We start from the raw sequence: 19,411 nt of genomic DNA, 5'->3' as shown, positions 1-19,411 counted from the left end.
GTTTTCAGTAGGTGAATGGATAAATAAACTATGGTACATGTTGGCAGGGAAATAATATTAGTGCTAAAAATAGAAAGATAGCTCTATCAAACCATGAAAAGACATGGATGAACCCTAAATGCATATTGCTGAGTGAAAGAAAACAAGATGAAGAGGCTAGATACTATATGATTTGAATTATAGGACATTTTGTGAAAGGCAAAACTATGAAGGTAGTAAAAAATATCTGTGGTTTTGTAACTTCCATTTGCCACTTAAGACTGATCAGAAACCATCACCTCTGGGAAACCTTTCTTGCATACACCAGGCTAGGTAGGGATAAAGGACTTTCTAGGGTTTCCGTATGGTCTTGTGTTTTCCACTACTGTAAGACTAAGAACACTATTTAGTAACCATTGGAGAGCTTTCTTGGAGGGCAAGGAATGGTATCTTCTCTGTGGCCCCAATACTTTACAGTGTTTGGCATACCTTGGGCTCCTCATAAATGCTGGTCAAATAAATGAAATATATCAGTCTACACAATCTATTGCAAAGGAGAATTCTGATTTTTTTTCTTTTTTTCCCCAAAGGATCTATATTCTTTTTGTAATTTTAGCTGAAATACTTTTAAAATTAAGATTCTTTTTTTTTTCAGAGCAATTTTAGGTTTACAGCAAGCAAAATTGAGGGACAAGTACAGATGTTTTCCATACACCTCCTGCCCCTACACATGCATAGTGTCCACCATTATCAACATCCCTCACCAGAGTAGTACATTTGTTATAATAGATCAACCTACATTGACACATCATCAATTTACTCTTGGCATTTTACATTCTGTGGGTTTGGTGATATGTATCCATCATTAAAGTATCATACAAAGTGGCTCACTGCCCCCCAAATCCTCTGTCTCTGCATATTTATCCCTCTGTTCCTACCCACCAAACCTGTCAACCATTGATTTTTTTTTACTGTCCCCATAGTTTTGCTTTTTTTTTTTTTTTTTAAATTTTTTTTTTCAACGTTTATTTATTTTTGGGACAGAGAGAGACAGAGCATGAACGGGGGAGGGGCAGAGAGAGAGGGAGACACAGAATCGGAAGCAGGCTCCAGGCTCTGAGCCATCAGCCCAGAGCCCGACGCGGGGCTCGAACTCACGGACCGCGAGATCGTGACCTGGCTGAAGTCGGACGCTTAACCGACTGCGCCACCCAGGCGCCCCAGTTTTGCTTTTGCTAGAATGTCATACAATTACAAATATACAGTGTGTAGCCTTTTCAGATTGGTTTCTTTCACATAGTAATATGAATTTAAGTTTTGTTCATGTCTTTTCATGGCTTATAGCTCATTTCTTTTTTAGCACTGAATAATAAATATTCTCTTGTCTAGATGTACCACAGTTTATCCATTCATCCACTGAAGTACATCTTAGTTAATTCCACATTTTGGCAATTATGAATAAATATGCTATAAACAACCATGTACAGATTTTTTGTGTGGACATAAGCGTTCTCACCATCAGTGAATGAGGTTTCTTATTCTTCCATATGGTTGCCAGCATTTAGTGTTGTCAGCATTCTGGATTTTTGCCATTCAGGAAAACATGTAGTGGTATATCAAGGTTGTTTTAATTTGCATTTCCTTGATGACTTATGATATTGAACATCTTTTCATATGCTTATTTTCCATTTGTAGGTCTTCTTTGGTCAAGTGTTTGTTAAAGTCTTGGCCCATTTTAAAAATCAGGTTGTTTGGGCGTCTGGGTGGCTCAGTCGGTTGAGCATCCGAGTTTGGCTCAGGTCATGATTTCACGGTTTGCGGGTTCAAACCCCGCGTTGGGCTGTGTGCTGATAGCTCAGAGCCTGGAGCTCTCTTTGGATTCTGTGTCTCCCCTCTCTCTGTGCCCCTCCCCTGCTCATGCTCTGTCTCTCTCTGTCTCTCGAAAAGTGAATAAAGATTAAAATAAATAAATAAATAAAATAAAATCAGGTTGTTTGTTGAGTTTTAATGTATATACATTTTAAGATCTTTTATATTTTGGATAACCATCCTTTTTCAGATGTATCTTTTGTAAATATTTTCCCCCAGTCTGTGGGAGACTTATTCTTATATTCTTATTCTTATTCTCTTGAAATAGTCTTTCACAGAGGAAAAGGTTTTCATTTTAATGAAGTCCAGCTTATCAATTCTTCCTTTCATGGATGTGCCTTTGGTGTTCTATCTATGAAGTCATAACCTTACCCAAGGTCATCTAGGTTTTCTCCTATGTTATCTGCTATGGGTTTTAAAGTTTTTCATTTTACATTTAGATCTGCAGTTCATTTTGAGTTAATTTTTGTGAAGGGTATAAATGTCTAGATTTCTTTCTTTTTTTCTTTTATTTCCTTTTTATTCCTCACATGTTGATGTCCAGTTTTGACATCGCATGTTGAAAAGAAAATTTTTGCTCCATTGTATTGTCTTTGTTTTTTTTGTCCAAGATCAATTGACCATATTTATATGGGTATATTTTTGGGTCCTTGATATGTTTGTCTATTCTTTCACCATTACTGTAGCATTTTGATTACTGTAGCTTTGTAGTAAGTCTTAAAGTCTAGTAGTGTCAGTCTTCCAACTTTGTTCTTCTCTTTTAATATTGTGTTGACAATTCTGGGTTTTTTACTTCTTCACATAAATTTAGAATCAGTTTGTTGATATACACAAAATAACTTGGTGGAATTTTGATTAGAATTGCACTGAATCTATAGATCAAGTTGAGAAAAATGGACATCTTGACAGTATTGAATACTCTATCATGAACATGGAATATTTCTCCATTTTTTAATACTTTGATTTTGTTCATTGGACTTTTGTAGCTTTCCTTATATAGATATTACATTTTTTCATTTTTGGGGGCTGCTAATGTAAGTGGTATAGTGTTTTTAAATTCAAATTTCACTTGTTCATTGTTGGTATACAGGAAAGTGATTGACTTTATATTTTAACCTTGTATCCTACAACCTTATTACATGACTAGAAATGACCATCTGGATAACAGAGCAAGACTCTAAATAGTGTGGAATCTGGTAATGGTGCCCTGGTGACCGGATTGATTTGAGGGGTTTGGTCAATACAGCACATCCTGTGCTGGCGAATGGGTTGGGTCATTTGGAATAGGAAATTCTGGTCTTCTGGGAATAACTCAGAGTCCTGTCAGCATCATCTCATGTGATTGGCATTCTTTGACACAATTTAGTGTTCTGCCTGAGCACTGGTGCTAGGAATGAGGCATTTTACAAGTCAAAGGGCACCAATTTTATGTTCCGGCAGTGACAGTTGATGATACATCTTGCCACATCTCATCCCATTGACTATCAGACCCTCCCTGTTGCTTTCTCTGTGTCTTTGTATTTCAAGCCCTTGTTCCTGGAATTAATGTCAGATGTTTGCAGTAAATCATATAATTTCAAGGAAGGTTTTTTCTTTTTTTTTTTTGTCACTTCAGCAAAAAGTCAGGGTAGAAGATGTCCTCAGCATTGGCCTGGGGTAGTAATTCAGAAGAAATTCTTTGAATGCTTTTATTCTCTTCTTTCACTAGATGTGAGATTCTGCTTGGTGATGAACAATAATAGTCTGTGGCCTAAGGACAACTGATTTCACTATGTCAGGTGGGACCATGAAAAGCTGAATTTCAGAAAGTTTGTCTTCATCCACAGGTGTTCTTGAATTGCAGATAACTTAGGGATGCTTAGGTGGTTCCTTGTTCCTATTCCCTCATTCCTTAAGTTCCCCTGGTTGAGGCTAGAAGAAGAATATGGAACTGAATGAAGATAAGCTAGAAGATATGGATAGTTGGATGAATGGATGGATTAAAAAGAGAAGAGGGTGGGAAAGCAAAGTCCTCATCATATTTTGATGTCCTTTGGATTCATGTAGGCCTGGATTCCACTCAAATAAATCCTTAAGATGTTTCTGGTTTTAGCTTCCTGCATACCTTTCCAACTTCTTCCAGATCCTCTCAAGAGCCTAGTCTTCTCTTTCTCTATCCTCCAGTCTGTCCTAATGTCTTCATAAATTCTGGGTAATAACTGGTAATATACTATTTCCCTCTAAGGGATTGTCACATTTTTTCCATCAGTCAAAATAAGTCTCTATAACATAATTTCAGATATAGGATAGTGAATTAGGAAAGAAATTTTATGTTTTAAACCTTCTGATTATGATACACACTAAAGTTTGTGAACCCCATTGACTCACTCTGTTTCTTGGGCAAGTCTCTTAAATCGTTTGAGTTATGCTTTCTCCACCTCAAACTTCCACAGAGTTGTTAGTGAGGATGAGACAGTATAAAAAAATGTATGGATGGGGAAATAATTTAAAAATTCAGCACTCCCAGGGGACTGCTAGAGGAATAAGTAGATCATTTCGGGCTTTTGATTTTAGGTTTTTTTGTTGGTTAATTTGTGAATGAGTTTTGCCAGTGGTGATAAGGGAAGACTCGCTCTTCTAGAAATAAAGTGGGAGGATAAGTTTGAGGAAAAATAAGTGTTGAGCATTCAATAAACAATGTATATTCATCACAATCCCCATCACTATCATTACAATCATCATTGTCATCATTCTAATTGAACAGATGCTAAATTCTTCTTTGATAGTCTGATTCTGGTCAACACTTTCCTGTTAGTTTCCTACTTGAATTACAACAGAAATCCTAGTTACAGAGTATTCCACTGAACAATATAAGAATGTATGTTCTTTTCAAGAGCACAAAGATAGACCATATTCTGGACCCTAAAACCATTCTCAATAAATACAAGAGGATTCAAATCATTTAAAGTATATTTCTCAACTACAATGGAATTAAGTTAAAATTAAAAGCACAAAGATTCCTGGAAAAATCCCCCAAATACTGGAAACAAAATAACATACTTCTAAATAACCCATGAGCAAAGAAGAAACAAAAGTAAAATAGAAATATTTTTAACTGAATGAAAATAAAAATGCAACGTATTTAAACTTTGTTTGAGTAGAAAAGAGAAGACACAAATCAGTATCTAGAATGGAAGAAGCAACATCATGGCAGATTTTATAGATATTAAAAGGATAATATGGGAATATTATAAATAACCTTATGATAATACACTTAACCACCTATGTAAAAGTTCAAATTCCCTGAAAGATTCAAACTAAAAAATCTCACTTGAGAAGAAATAGATAATATGAATATTTCTGTATCTATTAAAGGAATTGAATTTTTAGTAAAGCAAGGAAACAAAAAATACCCTCCAAACCCAAAACCTTCCTATAGAGAAAACTCCAGGTTCAGATGGCTTCACAGGCAAATTAATGTTATTGATTTTAAGACTTATTATAAGCTGAAGTATTCAATACACTGTTTGATTGGCATTAAAATGGGACAGATAGAGCAATGGAACAGAAGAGAGAAATCAGAATCAATCTGTGTATATATGGACAAATGCTTTTTGATGAAAGTATAAGATCAATTCAGTAAAAAAATTGTCTTTTCAACAAATGACACTAGAACAATTGGATGTCTGTGTTCAAAAAAATGAACCAAATCCATACCTTTCATCATATGCAAAAAATCAACTCAAAGTGGATCACAGATTTAAATGTAAAACCTAAAGCTATGAAATCTTTGTGACCTTCAGTTTGGCAAAGGATTTTTAGCTATGACACCCGTAATACAATCTTTAATAGAATATTGTACAAAGAAAAACTTCTGCACTTCAAAAAACACCATTCAGAGAATGAAACAACAAGCTATGGATAGGGAGAAAATATTTGCAAAGTATATATCTGATAAGGGATTTTTCTTTATAAGAACTCTCAAAACTCTACAATAAGAAAATAAACAATTCCCACCACTGCAAAAACTCAGCAAAAGATTTCAGACAGACAGACAGACACACACACAGACACATACACACACACAAAGACAAACAGATGGCAAATAAGCACTTGAAAATATATACAGCATCATTTATCATTAGGGAAATATAAACAAAAAGCAAAGTAAGATACTACTATATCCCTATTAGAACGGCTAAAATTAAAAAGTCTGACATGCATGTGTCAGCAAAAATATGGAAAACTGGAACTGTTTGTGTAAAGTTGTACATCCACTTTGGAAGAGTTTGGCAGTTTCTTAAAAAATTTAAATGAAAACCGACCATGTTATCCAGCTGTTCCACTCCTGAATATTTATCCAAGAGAAATGAAATCATGCATCTTTACAAAGACATGTATGCAATTGTTCATAGCAACCTTATTTGAAATAGCTAAAATTGGAAACAGCCCAATGTCCATCAACTGGTAAATGGATTAAAATTGTGGTCTATCTATGCAATAGAATACTACTCAGCAATAAAAAGGAATGGGCTCATGATCCATGTGACAACATGACTTGCATTATAATTATGCTGAATAAAAGAATCCACTGAAAAATAGAGTGCATGCTGTGCGATTCAATTTATGTAAAACTCTCAAAACTGCATCCAGAGTATTATAATAGAAAGCCAACCTGTGGGTGCAAGGGATGGGGTAGGAGGTGTGGAGGAAAGAGGGTGAGATTAAAAAGAACCATAAGAATTCTTCTGGAGGTGATTGGTATGTTTGTCATCTTGATTGCAGTGAGGGTTTCCTAGGTGAAAATATGTCAAAATTCATCAAATTGTATAATTTTGTGCAGTTTATTTCATGTCAGTTATACCTTACTAAAGCTGTTGGAAAGATTATAAAAATATAATAAAATATAGTAGGGAAGAAACTGGTTTGAGGAATAGTATACCCACATTCTTTTTAAGGGTATTTTAGACACTGACATGCTACTTTGAACTATTTAAATATTTTTAAGGTACTAGATTTAGGGGCGTGAAATAAGCTTTTGGGGGGACTAACACATAAGATTCTGTTGAAAATACAACTTTTGAAAATGTGAGTATTTATTTAGAGAAATATTTCATATTTTTTATTGTGACTGCATAGTATTCCATCATGTACCTATACCAGTATAATTTATTAGTGATTGGGTGGATGGATTCTGCTATCTTACTATTACAAAAAATATTATAAATATTATACGTGCATTCTTTCATATTTGTGGAAGTTTCCTTTCTTTTTTTGAAAATGTGAGTATTTAAATAATAGTTTAATTTAATGCTCCAGTCTTTAGTAGCAAATTAAGTGCTTGGCAAAGGAACTCTGAGAAAAGTTGGTTGAATCTTTTCTATACACTTCATACCTTCTGAATTGATGTCTTTGCTGAAGATCAGGCCTACATTGTGGAGTACTCTTCATTAACTCTTGTGTCCATATACTTTCAGCTGTAGTAATTATAACAACAACAACAACAACAACAACAACAACAACCAAGACACAAATAGCCAATAGTAACTGAGTGCCTGTCCTGGGCCAGGCACTATTCTAAGCATTTTACATATAGTAAGCTATTTATTCCTCATAATAACCCCATCAGGTAGAGAATGCTCTGCCTGTTTATAGAATAAATTTAGGCACAAAGAGGTGCAAATATAAATTATCTGACCAGAAGTGACTTAAACAAGTACATTGTTGTTTATTTACTATATAAATTCTCTACACCAAGTGCATAGATAGAGCTTTCCAGGATTGGCCCTAAGGTCAATAGCATAAGGGCCTAGGTGAGGTTTTTTAGACTTCTCTAGGTCCTTCTCTTATGGCCACAAGTTGGCTGCCATACGTCTAAGAATTCTTTTCTCATTTAATAATAATTAATAATTAATATTAATAAAGCAGGAAAAAAGGGGTGGGAAGGAGCCATCTTCTTGTATGTTTCTTTCGTCAGAAAAATAAATCTTTGCTACAAGCACTTTGGAAAATCCCCTTATATTTATGGGCTAGAACTTATTCACATGGGCCTCCCAAGGTATCTTCTATGATGGGAGGCATGTGCTATCAGAGAAAGAAGGACAGAGAATGGTAATTGGGTTGGCAACCAACAATGACTAGACTACTTTGATATATCCTGCCAGAAATGCAAGATTACAATCTCAGTGATGGGTCCCTGACACTTTACGAGCTGGAAATTTGTAGGTGAAATTCCTTTGTCCTTTGTTACTTTCTCTGTTTGAGAAGAACTTCCTATATTAGTTCACGTTTAATAACAAAGAATAATAAAAGCATGTTATATTTATTTTGAAAAGAGAGACAAAGACCCAAAAGAGAGTGATTCATTCATTCAATCTTTCATTCATTAATTAAATGACAATTCAAAATATCAATGTTGCTTATTGTCCATGAGTAGAGTTTAATGCTTGCTGAAACTGTCAAGATCAAAGCTGCATTACAGAACAGCAATGATGGAAATCTTTCACATCTGGGCTGTCCGATACAGTGAGCACTAGCTACATGTGATTGAACACTTGAAATGTGGCTAGAATGATTGAGGAACTGAATTTTTAGCTTTAATTAATTTAAATTTAAATAGCCACCTGTAGCTAATGGCCACCATACTGAACAGTGCAAGTATAGATCAAGGAAATACTTTGTTTTCACTTTCTTGTTTCTGTTTATTTTCCCATTAGAGGCATTATTACATGATGTAATTCTCAACCTCAAATTTTCAATATTCTTAAAGTAGTTAATTATCACGTCAAATTATTATTATTTTTCCTTAACTTCGAACACAATTATTTTTAAGCTGGGATAGAGATAGAGATGAGAAAATTAGAGAGTCACAAAGCCCAAACACAGAACATCACAAATTGAAATTTTGTGCACTTTTGTCACTGTCAGTGATTGGTACTTTAAATACCCAAATTATACAACTATTATATGTTTTATTTTATTTTATTTTTAAATTTTTTTTTTCAACGTTTATTTATTTTTGGGACAGAGAGAGACAGAGCATGAACGGGGGAGGGGCAGAGAGAGAGGGAGACACAGAATCAGAAACAGGCTCCAGGCTCCGAGCCATCTGCCCAGAGCCCGACGCGGGGCTCGAACTCACGGACCGCGAGATCGTGACCTGGCTGAAGTCGGACGCTCAACCGACTGCGCCACCCAGGCGCCCCGATACAACTATTATATGTTGTAACTTCCTTTTTTATGTATAATTTTTTTTAATGTTTATTTATTTTTTGAGAGAGAGAGAGAGAGAGGAGAGAGAGTGTGAGCAGGGGGAGGGGCAGAGAGAGAGAAGGAGACACAGAATCTGAAGCAGGCTCCAGGCTCCGAGCTGTCAGCACAGAGCCCAATGCAGGGCTTGAACTCACAAGCTGTGAGATCATGACCTGAGCCGAAGTCCGACGCTTAACTGACAGCCACCCCGCGCTCCTATGCTGTAACTTTCTAAGAACAATTTATTATTCTCAGTCTAACCTCATTACTACCTCTTTCCTTTTTTATTGGGATTTATTTTTCTAATTAGATTTGAAATGTGACCTTTCCTTCAGATTCTTGTTCTGTACTTTATTTCAGTGGATAGCTATAGCCAAGAGTCCACAGTGCCTATCCTATGAGGGAGAAGTGCCTTCAAATTTGCTTCAAAGAAGTCCTTTGTATTTCCTTATTTCTGTTTATTCTCTCATTAGAGACATTATTATACAACATAACTCTCAACTTCAATCTTACAATATAACGAAGCATTGGCTGTCTCAAAACAATGCAAACAAATCTGGGAGGTGTCTAGGCAAGGGTTACTTCCATTAAATAATAAACTAAAAGGATCTGGGATCTCTTGTTTCAGAGACTATGATCACGACTATTCCATCCAAGCCTTTAAAATACATCCAGTTTTGGGGCGACTGGTTGGCTCAGTCCATTAAGTGTCCAACTCTTGATTTCAGCTCAGGTCATGATCTCATGGTTTGTGAGTTTGAGCCCTGTGTCAGGCTCTGCGCTGACAGCATGGTACCTGCTTGGGATTCTCTCTCTCCTTCTCTCTCTGCTCTCTCTCTCAAAATAAATAAATAAACATTTTCAAACAATAAATAAAATACGTCAGGTCTTCCATATACCACAGTCAACAGTGTGTAAAAGTCAGCCTTTTGGCAAAAGTTCCTGCCTAGGGTGTGTTCATAGGATCACCATCCTCTGCCTTGCCCCATTTGCTGCTGTCTCCTACTTTCCCCATGCTTCCTCAGACTCCCTGATGCTGTACTCTAACTTTCAGGACCCACTTCTGACACATTCTCCAGATTAAAATTCCTTCTCTGGTTTTGGCCATTATCAAATTTGGCCATCATCAAAAAGACAAGAAATCAACAAATATTGGTAGGATGTGGAGAAAAGAGAACCCTTGTGTCCTATTGGTGGGAATGTAAATCGATGCTACTAATGTGGAAAACAGTCTAGAGGTTTCTCAAAAAATTAAAAATATAAATTCCATATGATACAGTAATTCTACTACTGGGTATTTATCCCCCCCACACACACCAATAAAAAAAAATCACACTAATTAGAAAGAATTATGTGGAATCTAAAAAACAAAATAAAGAAACAAAAGCCAGACTTTTAAATAGAGAGAAGAAAGTAATGGTTGCCAGAGGGGAGGTAGGTAGAGGGATGAGTGAAGGGGATTAAGAGGAACAAACTTCCAGTTATAAAATAAGTCATGGAGATGAAAAGCATAGCAGGGGGAATATAGTCAATAATACTGTGATTACATTGTATGGTGACACATGGTGACTACACTTATCGTGGTGAGCCTTGAATAATGTATAGAACTGTCAAATCATTATGCTGTGTACATGAAACTAACATACATCGACTACACTTCAGTAATAAAGAAAAGGTAGAATTTAGACAAAACAAGGAAGGCAAACTGTACAGCTCAGAAATGTGTAACTTAGGTCTTAAACTCATTTCCATCTGAATAGAAAGAAAGGATTCTTTATATTCTTTTATAAATACAAGTTGCTTATTACCTCAAGGTTGTGAAGCCAAAACTCTAGAGGTCCAAATGCCTATAGACAGACTGAAAAATGACCTATAAACTTAGGCATTTAAGGGCCACTACTTCCCTGTGTAAAGAGCATGTGGAAGAGAACTTTATGCTTTGGTCACGTGTACCCCCACTGGAGCAGGATACTTGTACAATTGAATCATGAGTCTCCTTCAGTACAGTAATCACAGCAACAACATTTGGGCTAAAAATATGGAACACTGGCATACCTCTTTCAAATATGAGTCATAATAAAAAATTATTTTTATTAGCATCCCGTAGAAAACCACAACATCTCTTTACATATCATTCATTGTAGATATATAAGCCTTTTAAAATATCCCGGTGTAGGACCTTATGTACGAGACATTAAAACTGTGAAATGATAGGTAAAAAGATTTATGAGTTTTAGTGGAAGTCCCATTTGAAATAATGAAGTTAATACTGAATGCTTCAAAGGCCAAATGTGAAATGAATGAAACATATGATGTATGTTTAGAGTAGCGTTCTGGATATCCTCCTGTCTTTTGTCTACTTCTGCAAATGTTATGTGATCATTGTACCAGGAGTCCATCAGGACTTACTGCTGTGTAGAGAAGGAAAGCAGAAAACAGTTTCCCAGATTCTCACTTTACATATTTTGACACAACTCCTGTGTGTCAAGTTTATGTATCCCTGACTTTGTTCCAAAAAAGAAAGAAAGAAAGAAAGAAAGAAAGAAAGAAAGAAAGAAAACATGAAAGCAACTTATGAAACCACGTAAATTAAGACTCCAAGTAAAATAAGCAATAAATAAGGGTGGGGATTAAAAACAAAGCCAGGAATGATGCCAGAACCTGCACACCACAAAGACCTACACACTTAGTATGGGTGGGTGACGCATTGGCTCCGGTTTTCTATCAGTCACCACAGAATGAGAAACCTGGTTACGGTGTCACAAAACAAATACAGTTGCTCAGAAAAAATTACAGTCTTTTTTTTTTTTTTTTGGTACATAAGGAAAAGAGGTTTTTCTCCAGGGTTTTTATCAAGAGCATACCATATGATTTAATAAACAATGTCTAACAATACTCTTACTATGCACAACAGAGAATCTCATAGCTGATTCTTCTAGAGGTCTTGAATGTTGGTGATGCCATTATACTGAAGATGATCTAAAAAAGTATTATGGAGTGGGTTGATCTTATTATCAAGAATTGTGAAGGGTTGAGATTTTACCCTATGTGTAAGCTAACATGCATAGTTCACAAACCCTTGCAGGAGACTCAAGACTCCAGGGTCAAAGACAAAGGACGGTTTATTTACTCACAGAAGTAGCATTAGCCAAACATTCTAGGAGCTCAGATTATCCACAGAGCAGTGCAGAGATACAGGTGATGAGTATACATGCCGTCAGCTTAGGGAACCTGAATCTTTGATAATAGGATATGAGCATGTGTTTCCTTTGCCCCAGAGGGAGACATTACCTTTTATTACATGGCGCAGTAAACAAACTTCTATCTTCCAAAGCTGTTTGGTATACAAACACCTTTGAAGAGATAGTCTAGAGCCCAGGAAATCAGTATTTTGCTTATACTATACACAGAAACATGAGGGTCCCTTGGAGAATTGTCCCCCAACAATTATGCATTCCAGATCATAGTCAAGCTTTCTCTAGCTTGATCCATTTACACTGTCTGGAGGAATTGATGGATTCTGTTTCATTTGACACTTACTCATCATACTGCATTCTTATTGTATTCTAGGCGCTAGCTACAGTGATAAACAGACAGGCATGGTTCATACTTTCACAGAACAGCGAGAAAATATAAATATATTTTATGTGCTTTTCAAGAAGTTATTCCTAAATGTCCTCTCAACAAGGTTTTTTTTTTGTAATAGATTTTATTTTTTATTTATTTTTATTTTTATTATTATTTTTTAATATATGAAATTTATTGTCAAATTGGTTTCCATGCAACACCCAGTGTAGATTTTATTTTTTAGAGCAGTTTTAGGATCACAGCAAAATTGAGTAGAATGCACACAGATTTCTCATATACCAACCCACTATGCCCTCACAAGTAGAGATATACTATATATGCTTTGCCTTCTCCTCTACCAACATCCCTTATCAGAGTTTGTTACACATTTGTCACATTTGTCACAACTGATGAATTTACATTGACACATCATTATCATCTGGAGACCATATCTTACATAAGGGTTTATTCTTGGTGTTGTATATTTTATGGTTTTTTAATGTTTGCGTGTTTGTTTGTTTATTTTGAGAGAGAGAGAGAGTGCGAACAAGGGAGGAGCACAGAGAGAGGGAGAGAGAGAATCTCAAGCAGGCTTTGTACTGTCAGTGCACAGCCTGATGCAGGGCTCGAACTCATGGACTGTGACATCACAACCTGAGCCAAAACCAAGAATCGGGTGCTTAACCAACTGAGCCACCGAGGTGCCCCTATTTTATGGGTTTGAAAAAATGTATACAAAAAGGTTTTCCATGAATATTGATGACAATTCAGTCTTCTACAATCTCACAAGTAATGGAGCTTCACATTTTTAAACCTACAGATAAATACAAACACAAATGCTGGCAGAGCCATTTGAACCAGCACTTTTGAACCAGCATTCTTTTGTGACAAGTGAGAAGTCTAACGGAGATGCGCAAATTACTCCATAGGCATCACCTTCAATATACTTATTTTCAGAGGGTAATTCTTCCTTAAAAAGGGCTTTAACACTTCTCTGATTACATGACCACATCCCTGAAGTTTTATCTCATATAGCAAGGTATTTAGGGTTCTTCTGGAGTATTTGTGTACCTCCTCTTTGGGTTAGAACTCTGACATGACTGAAAACTTTTTGTTCTTTGCGAAGGTGAATTACCTCCTTTGACATGGTCTGTTTCTTTAGGATGTTCCTCCTCTCTGGTCTGAGGAGACCTCTAATACTTTAACGACTTCACTGAACGCTCATTGTCTTACTAGCTAAGGTAATGCAGCCATCTTTTTTCTGACAAAATAATTGGAGATTGTCCTTTCTTTAATTAGCCCCCAGTCAGTTCCAGACTGCAAATACCGTTTGCTAATGTCGATCAGACTTAGCCTGCGGGCCAAGCAGAGGCTGATTCTTGAATTCCATTACCTAACCCTGGGACCAGCCCCTCACACTGTTGGAAGAACCAGCCTTCTTTTCAATATTTCTGCTGTGTTTTTTCCCCCCTCTCAGAAAACCTGTCGTTTCCTGCTAGCACAGTGGCCTCACTGGCTTAACTTGATGGCACTGGCATATAGAAGCCAAGACAGCAGTGCCAGCTGGATGAATGTCCAAATTTGAGTTCGAGAGAGCTGCCTATTCAAGTAAAAAATTAGAGATGAAAAAGACCTGTTAAATAACCCAATCCCTTCCGTAGCCAGTGCCAGAGCATTCCTATGGTGAGAGCTTAGACCTGGCTGGCTCCAAATGACTTTAACAATGTGCCTTCTCACGCTTTTTTTGGAAGATGGGGCTGTCTCTTCAATTTTTCTTTTGGTAGCTTTTTTTGACTACAATTCTATTTGACTAGCATTATTCCACTTCCCACTTAGTGTTTTGGTTCAGCTACAGCAAACCCATGAAATGAGCTATTTTCAAGGAGTCAATATAAATGTATGGCTGACATTTCAAGTGCTTTATTAACTCTGTCATTCCAACAATGTGTGTATATTTGGGGCAGGAGATGTAGAGGGGATAGAGGACATACATGGGCTTTAGTGGTAGACAAGTGCAATTAGAACCATAGTCCTTCTTAATTGGAGGATTTATTATGGTCGCTATTGTTGTTTTCCATGGCTTTCCTTTATTAAATGTTTTCTGTGTGCCAGGTGCTATGGTTAGTCCTGTCCAAACATCCTGCTAGCAAATTTATGAAATTGGTACTATCATTTCTAGTTTAGAATTTAAAGTTTAGCAATTAAGAGTGGGTGGGTGGCTCAGTAGATTGAGCATCTGACTCTTGATTTCAGCTTGGGTCACGATCCCAGGGTCATGGGATCAAGTCTGTGTCAGGCTGTGCGCTGAGTGTGGAACCACTTGAGATTCTCTCTCTCTCTCTCTCTCTCTCTCTCTCTCCCTCTGCCCCTCTCCCCTGCTCTCTCTCTCTCTCAAAAAAAATTAAATTAAATTAAAATAAAAACAAACAAACAAAAGACTGGAAATTCTAGAGTTAAATTGCCACATTAAAATGCCAGCTCTAGGGGCGCCTGGGTGGCTTGGTTGGTTAAGCGGCCGACTTCGGCTCAGGTCATGATCTCACGGTCCGTGAGTTCGAGCCCCGTGTCGGGCTCTGTGCTGACAGCTCAGAGCCTGGAGCCTGTTTCAGATTCTGGGTCTCCCTCTCTCTCTGCCCCTCCCCTGTTCGTGCTCTGTCTCTCTCTGTCTCAAAAATAAACGTTAAAAAAAAATTAATAAAATGCCAGCTCTAATGTAGATAAGCACTATGACCTCAGGCCTTTCTCTTAGCCTCTTGACGCCCTGTTTCTCCATCTGGAAAATGGGGGATGATAATGTCTGCTTGCTAGGTTATTTTGAGGTATAAATGTCTTAATATATGTGAATTGATCGGGTCAATGACTCGCAAGGAGCAAGCCCTTGAATTTATGCAATGTTGATGAGATATAGATGGAGAAATTTGCTCAAAGGCACATAGATCCAAATTTAGACTGCAGTCAGTTCTGTTCCAGAGCCTACCCAAATGATTAACCATTAGAATACACAGGCTCGGTCAGGAGACTAAGCCTTAGTTTTTCTCACTGGTAAATGGGAATAACAGTGTTTCTCCTGTATAACCACTGTGATGGTTAAAATGCAATGATATAGGTAAGGACACTAATCTAGAGTGTGGCCCAGAGCTGGGGATCGATTAGTAATGTGATTTCTCCATTTCTGCATCCATATCTCTAGAATATATGCATGTGTATGTTTCTGTGTGTATCTACATTGATATGTACATATGTGTTATGTATAATGAATTGCTATGTAATCACTGACTTACTCTTAATATTTTCTCATAATATTGGAACTTCAGGATGGTTCAAAGTGTACTTTTATGGGCTTACTCCCATTTAAAAGAAGAATTGGATTGTTTTACCAGATAATTAAAAACAGTTTCCTTCCTAATAAGGTTTTTCTTTTGTTCCAGTGGTTTTGGGCATGCCTTCTCTGGATTTTTAAAAGTAGTTCATCAAATGGTTAAGAATTGCCTAAATACTATTTCTCTCACAAATATAGACTGACCAAAATTTCAAGTTTTTCTCTCACAGAGAGGAGAGACAGTTACAACCTAACAGAGAGAAATGTGATGCTATGTTTTTGCTGTTGTGCCTTCTTTTTTTTTTTTTTTTTTTTTTTTGGTGTGTGTGGGAAAGGGTGTGATGTCATTTTGTCTCCACCCCCTGTGAGTAAGCCCACAGCACAGCTAAGTGCGGCCGCCCGCCTCTGTCACTGGGAGACAGTCCGCTTAAATGCAGCTTCAGGGCTGCAGGACACCCACCAGCATTACTCCCCGTGCGAGGTGGCAAATGCAACATGCTCTCCAGCTTGGGGTGTCTACTTCTCTGTGGAAGTATTGCACTAGCCCTGGGAAATGCACAGAAATTGCCAAAAGGCAAGTAGCTCTGATGTTTTGTGTTTTAAAAATAATTTTTAAGAGATACTAGTTTTTAAATGTCGATATTAAATGTGATCTACTTTGCCAGGTCGGGGGAATACAGTTATTCTGTGGAGTCAGAGTTCATATGCGTGAAGGAGTTGCTTAAACTTTTACTTCTTTTCCCCTCTGTTATTTATTTTTCAACTGGATCTCTTGAATGCAAAAAATGAAGACCAACTTCTTATTAGGTTTAACAAACGTTCACAGTAGCTTGAACGCTATGGATTCAAACTACGGTGTTTGTATATTGAATCATATGTGGATGGGTTTTCTAGTCTGTTAAAAACAGTTGTTTGGTGTTTTCATTCCCCTTCCCAGAGACTAAATGAGTTCTGGCTTTAGGTTTAAAAGAAGCTAATTCTGAAACTTTGAATGGTGTAAACCTCACACTTACTTGCTTGCTAATCCGGGGTTTGAGGGACTCCAGGCAGGTCACACCAAAGTAGGGTCATGTGCTAATTTGTAGACACTTCTCTCCAGGGGATTTGGAAGAGGGTTTGATCTGCTGGATGGGACACTCCCCCTTTTCCTGGCTAAATTGCTCTCATTTTAGTGTTGGTATTTTGTTTATAAATGCCATCAAAAGAAAATGGAAATTTCTAAATTTAGACCCTAAAAACAATCTTTTGAGCCCATCAGCACCAAACGAAGAGCTTGCCTCTCTCCTATCTTTGAACGTAGACGTTGCGTGTACTTTTTTTGTTCCTTTGCAGAGGCGCTTTCTCAGCCAACTCTGGGGCAGGGAAGGCGTTTTATGGCTGCAGACTGTTGTAGTCAGCAGGACTATGAAAAACAGGCTGGAACTTACTATATGGTTATGACGGAAAATATTGGGGGTAATGTCTTGTCCAAAACCTAGGGTCAGAGAGAGGGGGTGTTAGTGTCAGAATGTCCAAAAGATCTTTCCCAGGTCCTCCCTCTGGGTAGTGTGTTCCCAAATCATCCTGTCCCAAGTGAAAACTGTTCTCTCTTCAGTGTGGTAAGTGAAACTTGAATCCAGAATGTGAAGGCTGAAGGGTTGGGCCGTTGATATTTCACAGGGTGATGTAAAAAGCAATAAAAAAGGCTAAGTAAACCTTCTTAACTCTGAACAGATAGATAATTATGCAAAACTAAAAAAAAAAAATAAAAATAAAAACACATACTGTTAGATCTTTTACTTCTATCAAGAATGTTGTTCCTTGATCATTGTAAAAACATTTAAGTACATCAATCTTGAGGCAGAAGCATTTAGAATGAATTGTTCTTCCTGCTGAAATATTTAACAAGGACACATCATTTGAGAGAAGTCTGGGGTTTTCTCAGGCTCAATACCTACAGATGGTTTTATTTTATCTCCTATTCACTGTGTAGGGATGATAGCCATAATTTTGTTACTGCAGACTTCGGCAAATTCCAAATGCTTTAATTATCATGTTGCAATCACTGGATACAAATCTCTTGACACAGTTTTCCTTTATTTGTTATAGTTAAAAAAAAAAAAAAAGAAAGAAAGAAATGTTGCCCTAAAAGGCCACAAGACTTTTGTCTCTTCCTTGCACTTTAATCTGAAGAATTTTTATCCAGGTTTCCTTTGTAATTTTAAGAAATATCTGTAGTGTTGGTAATTGTTGAGAAATTGTTAAAAATAATTTTCTTACAAAATAACCGGCACGTCTCCTTGTTTCTTTGCTTATCATAAAAGCCGCTGAGGAAATTTCGGTTAGGTGAAGTCACTTTTCTCAAACTGTGTTCAGAAATAGGTGTATTGTCCTCAAAAGGGGGGTTGGGCAGGCATCTGCTCTCCACCAATAACTTAAGGAGCCTTCCTGCTTTGTCTTCTTTTGGGGAGTCACAACAGATGTGAGCATTTCACCCATTCTGAAAATTACTCGGTAAAGGAACCTGCCCAACATCTTTAACCCATCGTTTCTCAAACTCATTTGACTCATTTTTTCTAGTGAAATAGCTATGGTATCTTGATAGGGGCTTGTCTCACACAGGACACATTTGGGGAAATGCTGAGCTAAACAAGAACAAGGTGGGGATAAAAAGGTTTTCTTTTCTTCCTTCCTACTTTAGAGCTAGTTATATGTCATTTGTGATTTAAGACGAGGATAGAGTTTTGAAGCTAGAGAGGACATTAGTGGTTAATTGAGTGGTTCCCAGACCTTTAAATTTATGGGCCAGTAAAAATACATATATATTTTTTAACATCAAGGTTCCATTATAGAAGACATACTTGAGGATTTCCAAGAGGAACCAAAATCCCCAGTGTTCATAAAAGCAACCATTTTAACAGATTTATAAAATAAATGAAATTTATACAAATAAGTGTGTTGTTTTTATTTTTCCCTTTTCACCATAAACTAAGGAAAATTTCATCAAAGGTCAATATTTGGGAGCCACTGCCCTAGCTTAATTATTTACTTTACAAATGAAAACACTCAAAGGTGGGAGGGTTTGTGACTTTCCCCTATCCATAACAGGACCAGGACTGGATCCTAGACTTCTGACTTGAAAGGCATGTTCTACCCTGTTTCCTGCCTGGTAAGCAGGCTTCTCTGCTCCAAACCTTAGGAGTTACATTGTGCAGTGTGTGTGAATGCTACCCTTCACTTGAATAAATTTTTTTCCTGTAAATATCATAACCATTATCTTAATATTCACGTTTTCCCAAGAACGTATCCTCTGTACATACACATACACACACACACATTATATATATGTATATATATATCTTTCTATATATAAGTGATATATATATGTGTGTATATATGTATATTTATGTGTATATATATCTATATATACATATCTATATATAGATATATATAGATAGATAGATATAG

At 36.9% G+C, this 19,411-nt stretch overlaps 1 protein-coding gene across 41 annotated transcripts in view; it reads left to right on the top strand.

The window, feature by feature from the left end:
• Nucleotides 1-16,356: 16,356 nt before the first annotated feature.
• The window catches only part of ABI3BP (ABI family member 3 binding protein), a 264,235-nt gene continuing 261,180 nt past the window's right edge, over nt 16,357-19,411 (top strand). For 36 of the 41 annotated variants that reach the window (XM_045036856.1, XM_045036855.1, XM_045036838.1 and 33 more), the window contains exon 1: nt 16,358-16,538. In XM_045036856.1, coding sequence (XP_044892791.1) covers nt 16,460-16,538 — 79 coding nt within the window. In that variant the 5' untranslated portion in view covers nt 16,358-16,459. Of the gene's footprint in view, nt 16,539-19,411 lie in introns of all 41 variants that reach the window. The other 5 variants (XM_045036854.1, XM_045036853.1, XM_045036857.1 and 2 more) reach the window with 2 other exon arrangements.

This window comes from Felis catus, chromosome C2 (genome assembly GCF_018350175.1).
Source record: "Felis catus isolate Fca126 chromosome C2, F.catus_Fca126_mat1.0, whole genome shotgun sequence".
NCBI lineage: Eukaryota > Metazoa > Chordata > Mammalia > Carnivora > Felidae > Felis > Felis catus.
This window is presented reverse-complemented; position numbering and strand designations above follow the sequence as displayed.